The following is a 4,735-nucleotide window of genomic DNA, read 5'->3' as shown; positions in this document are numbered from 1 at the left end:
TGTCGCACTGCTTTGCTTTATCTTGGCCAGGTCACAGTTCTAAATGACAACTTGTTCTCAACTGGCCTACCTGGTTAAATAAAGGTGACATAAATCAAATAAAAAATATAGTGTTACTGGCTTTGGTTGTTCCATTTATATTTTGAGGCTGGACATGGATAGCTCGTTGGCTCATTAGCACCGATTGGTGTCACCTCATTAGTTTTCATGCTGGGGAACGCAGCAATATACAGACTACATGAATAATGACTATACAAATCAAATATTTAATTTGATCAGGTCTGTGTATATGATGATAAATAAAAGCTGCTGGACTGTGGTTGCTTGCAATACAATGTTTTTATGATTGGAATAATTCCAATAATGATTTTCTTCTTTACCCATCACCCTATACCCATCCCTCAGTGACAACAGCATGGTTCTATACAGAGTTAAGATTTATTAGAGACATTATTACATTGGCAGCTAACATCATGCTGGGTCAGAGGACAAAGCGCTTTTAGCCAATCACAAAGCTTGTTTGTCTCCGAATTGCGAATCAAATGAGAGCTTACTGGATGTACATCCTACGGAGCTGGATGGGGAGAAACGGGACTTTCTCTCTCTCCCTCGACCCCCTCATGTCCTCTCCCTCAACCCCCCCCATGTCCTCTCTCTCTCCCTCAACCCCCCATGTCCTCTCTCCCTCCCTCAACCCGCCATCCTCTCTCCCTCAAGCCTGATAATGGTATTCCTCTTCAGCTCACCTATCCTCCCTTCCCCTCTCTCCCTCCCCCTCTTCAGCTCACCTATCCTCCCTTCCCCTCTCTCCCTCCCCCTCTTCAGCTCACCTATCCTCCCTTCCCCTCTCTCCCTCCCCCTCTTCAGCTCACCTATCCTCCCTTCCCCTCTCCCCCCTCACTGCTCTCTCTTCTGCTGTCCGTCTTTGATGATGACATTTTTAAACAGAGTGAGCAGTGGTTTCTGGCTGCGTTCGTCCCAGCTCTTCATGAACCCTCCATAGCGCTTACTGGCGGGCGGTCCGCTCCAGCGGAAGTGGTTCATCTTGTACGAGCCGTCTTTCTTCTCCTGAAGACTAAACACCCCACCCAGGCCATCCGCCTCGCCCCCCAGGCCCTCTCCCCCTTCCACAGCCCCAGCCTCCAGGGAGGGGTACATGGCCTCGTTGGTGCCCAGCTCTCGTCTCATCTCACTGGGGAAGCCCTCGGAGGACTCCTCCTCCACACCGTTGGTGTAGACCTTCACCGGGCGGCGCTTCTTTCCCACAGGCTTCCCCCAGCGGAAGTGTTCCATGGAGTAGGATCGCTTGGCCTGGGGGGACACGATGTTCTGCTGCTCCAAGGGGGACAGGGGAGAGGGGGGGGACAGAGGTAAGGAGGGGGGAGGAAAGTCAGAGGGGGAGTTGGGTTGGAGATGGACCTCGCCAGGGAAGATGGGAGATTCGGCGGTGAGGTCAGAACGACAGAGCTGGATGCACTCCTGTGAGGAGGTCGATAGGAGAGGAGAAGGACGAGACCGGAGAGGAGAGGAGAGAGGGAAGAGAGGAGAGGAGAAGGACGAGACCAGAGAGGAGAGGAGAGAGGGAAGAGAGGAGAGGAGAAGGACGAGACCGGAGAGGAGAGGAGAGAGGGAAGAGAGGAGAGGAGAAGGACGAGACCGAAGAGGAGAGAGGGAAGAGAGGAGAGGAGAAGGACAAGACCGGAGAGGAGAGGAGAGGAGAGAGGGGAGGGAGAAGAGCGGAAAGAGAGAGGAGAAGGGTAGGGAGGGAGAACCAGAGAAGAGCAGAGAGGAGGGAGAAGAGCAGAGAGGAAAGGAGAGGTAGGTTAGAAGGACAAGAACGGAGAGGAGGGAGGGAAGACAGGGGAGGGAGGAGAGCGGAAAGAGAGAGGAGAAGGGTAGGGAGGGAGAACCAGAGAAGAGCAGAGAGGAGGGAGAAGAGCAGAGAGGAAAGGAGAGGTAGGTTAGAAGGACAAGACCGGAGAGGAGGGAGGGAAGACAGGGGAGGGAGGAGAGCAGAGAGGAAAGGAGAGGTAGGTTAGGTGGGTTACAGTAAAGTACTGTAACACTCGTAACTGCTCTGTTTAATTTGTATTTATTTTTTACCTTTATTTAACTAGGTCATTATTATTATGTATTATTTAACCTCTATTTAACTAGGCAAGTCAGTTAAGAACAATTTCTTATTTACAACGACGGACTACCACGACCAAACCCCGGATGACGCTGAGCCAATTTTGCATCGGCTTATGGGACTCCCTATCACGGCCGGTTGTGATACAGGGTCTGTAGTGACACTGAGATACAGTGCCTTAGACCGCTGCGCCACTCAGGAGCCTCTTACATACTTGATCTGGGATTCAATGTAATCGCGGGTTATAGGCATTGCCGCTTTTAAACTCAATTTCATATTGGAACATTGCCTTTAAAAGCCACAATGCCTATAACCTGCAATAATTCAATCCCGGCCTTGAGTTTAACTTTTCAAAAACATTGCACTCTCTGCAACGCTTTTAACTCACCAGGATGCTGTTCTCAGAGTTCAGGTCTTGACAGCGAGGATTCTCCCAGCATTGACCTTTAACCCCGCTGACCACACCCACCACAGCCACAGCCAATAACCACGCAGGACACAGCATCGTCACGCTGCACACAGGAAAAACACAGTTATACTGCAGTCAAGATAAGTCGGAAACTCGGAACCTCTGAGTTCAAATTAAGATATTTTTTTTTTTTGCGTAGAGCTTCCTATTGTTTGATTCTGATAGTGGGAAACTCTGATATAATCTTTCTACAATGAGATTCCAAGTCGGAAATGTCCCAGTGTTCTAGTTCCGACATGTCATGAATGCAACATTCTACTGAACCCATTCATGAATGCAACATTCTACTGAACCCATTCATGAATGCAACATTCTACTGAGACCCATTCATGAATGCAACATTCTACTGAGACCCATTCATGAATGCAACATTCTACTGAACCCATTCATGAATGCAACATTCTACTGAACCCATTCATGAATGCAACATTCTACTGAACCCATTCATGAATGTCATCATAAGAACGGCAGATGAGTGTGACAAACATGCAGGTTGACGTTTATTATCAAGTGTCCGAACTGGCCTCCTTGTAAAGACTCATGAAAAAACAAACATGTGCGCTTTTTGGTCTTAATTTAAGGTATGGGTTTAAGTGTGGTTAATGTGAGGTTTATACAATCAGATTGTATGACTTTTGTGGCTGTGCCAGCTAGTGACCAATCTGCAGAGCTGCCTCCAGAACAAACATTCATGACGAGAAACGGGACAAAAATGTAACACATTTCTTATCTATTGAAGTCCATAGAGGACTTACAGTACCAGTCAAGAGTGTGGACACACCTCCTCATTCCAGGGGTTTTCTTTATTTTTACTATTTTCTACATTCTAGAGTAATAGTGAAGACATCACAACTATGAAATAACACATATGGAATCATGTAGTAACCAAAAAAGTGTTAAACAAATCAAAATATATTTTTGATTCTTTAAAGTAGCCACCCTGACTGACTGACTGACTGACTGACTGACTGACTGACTGACTGACTGGCTTAATGACTGGCTTGCTGACTAATTGACTGACTGACTGGCTGGCTTGCTGACTGTTTGACTCACTGGCTTATTGACTGACTGATTGGCTGACTGATGGATTGACAGACAGACTGGCTTGCTGACTGACTCTCTTACTGACTGATTGACTGTATGAGCTAACACCACTTATCTCACTGTTTATGTGAAGAAGTAAAGAATATATACATTTGTCTTATTTACAATAAATTATAGATGCCCACAGACAGCTGTAGACAACCAAATGTAATTTAGTCAAATAATGAGCATTTAATCAATGAGCATTTAGTCAAATCATGTTAATTAATGACAATCATTTTAAATGACTAAATAATTATATATATATAGTTTTTTTAAGGAATAATTACTATTATCTTCAGAATTCAGTGTTGTTTTCAATTATAATCATTCTCAAATCAAAAAATGACACATCTGTTGTCACTAACCTGTTTCAAAAGTATTCTCTTCTCTGTCTCTCTCTCCTCCGACCAGTCGATCACTTTTCTCTTCCACTTCAGCACTGTTGTCCGTCTGTGTGTGTGTGTGTGTCTGAGAGAGTGTGTGTGTGTCTCTGTCTCTGGCCCTCTCTTTTATACCTGAGCCTGAGTGACGAAGCAACACACACACACACACACACACACACACACACACACGCACACACCATTATAATGAGTGTCCAATGCATTACAACCGTTTAGAGAACCATGTCCCATCTTTGTCCACCAGTTAGGACTTGAACGTCAGCGGCGTGGAACAGGTGGGTTAACACACACACACACACACACACACACACACACACACACACACACACACACACACACACACACACACACACACACACACACACACACACACACACACACAAAGGTGAATTATGAAGGGTCTTAACAAGGGTCTGCCAACACGTCATGCGTCTTGTCTGCACGCTGAAGGTGAGGGTATGGAATTACTCTGGTCTGAATGGTCCAGGGCTCTGACTGACATCTGGCTGTTGGTGGCTCTTTGTCTGCTGGCTGAGTAGCAGGAACACCCTTCCCTGTGGGGATTAACAACTTGAAGAGGTGACAAACAGGATGGAGATGGCAGGAGGAGGAGGAGATGAGATGGCAGGAGGAGGAGGAGATGAGATG

At 46.5% G+C, this 4,735-nt stretch overlaps 1 protein-coding gene across 1 annotated transcript; it reads right to left on the bottom strand.

Annotated features, from left to right (window-relative positions):
- Positions 1-419: 419 nt before the first annotated feature.
- On the bottom strand, positions 420-4,189 carry pomca (proopiomelanocortin a). The gene is made up of 3 exons (XM_046367503.1): positions 4,052-4,189; positions 2,520-2,643; positions 420-1,479 (listed from the first exon to the last, which is right to left on the bottom strand). Exons 2-3 carry the CDS (start codon positions 2,634-2,636, stop codon positions 898-900), a joined length of 699 nt encoding a protein of 232 aa, XP_046223459.1. The 5' UTR covers positions 2,637-2,643; positions 4,052-4,189; the 3' UTR covers positions 420-897.
- Positions 4,190-4,735: the final 546 nt, after the last annotated feature.

Source organism: Oncorhynchus gorbuscha, linkage group LG10 (genome assembly GCF_021184085.1).
Source record: "Oncorhynchus gorbuscha isolate QuinsamMale2020 ecotype Even-year linkage group LG10, OgorEven_v1.0, whole genome shotgun sequence".
NCBI classification, from domain to species: domain Eukaryota; kingdom Metazoa; phylum Chordata; class Actinopteri; order Salmoniformes; family Salmonidae; genus Oncorhynchus; species Oncorhynchus gorbuscha.
The sequence above is the reverse complement of the archived record's forward strand: the minus strand, read 5'-3'. Positions and strand labels throughout refer to the sequence as shown.

What these genes read in the sequence shown, in the direction of transcription:
- pomca (XM_046367503.1), bottom strand. Translation starts at nt 2,636, where the DNA reads ATGCTGTGTCCTGCGTGGTTATTGGCTGTGGCTGTGGTGGGTGTGGTC. An exon ending in ACTCTGAGAACAGCATCCTG is followed by an intron (nt 1,480 to 2,519) that starts GTGAGTTAAAAG and finishes ACCTCCTCACAG; the next exon opens with GAGTGCATCCAGCTCTGTCG.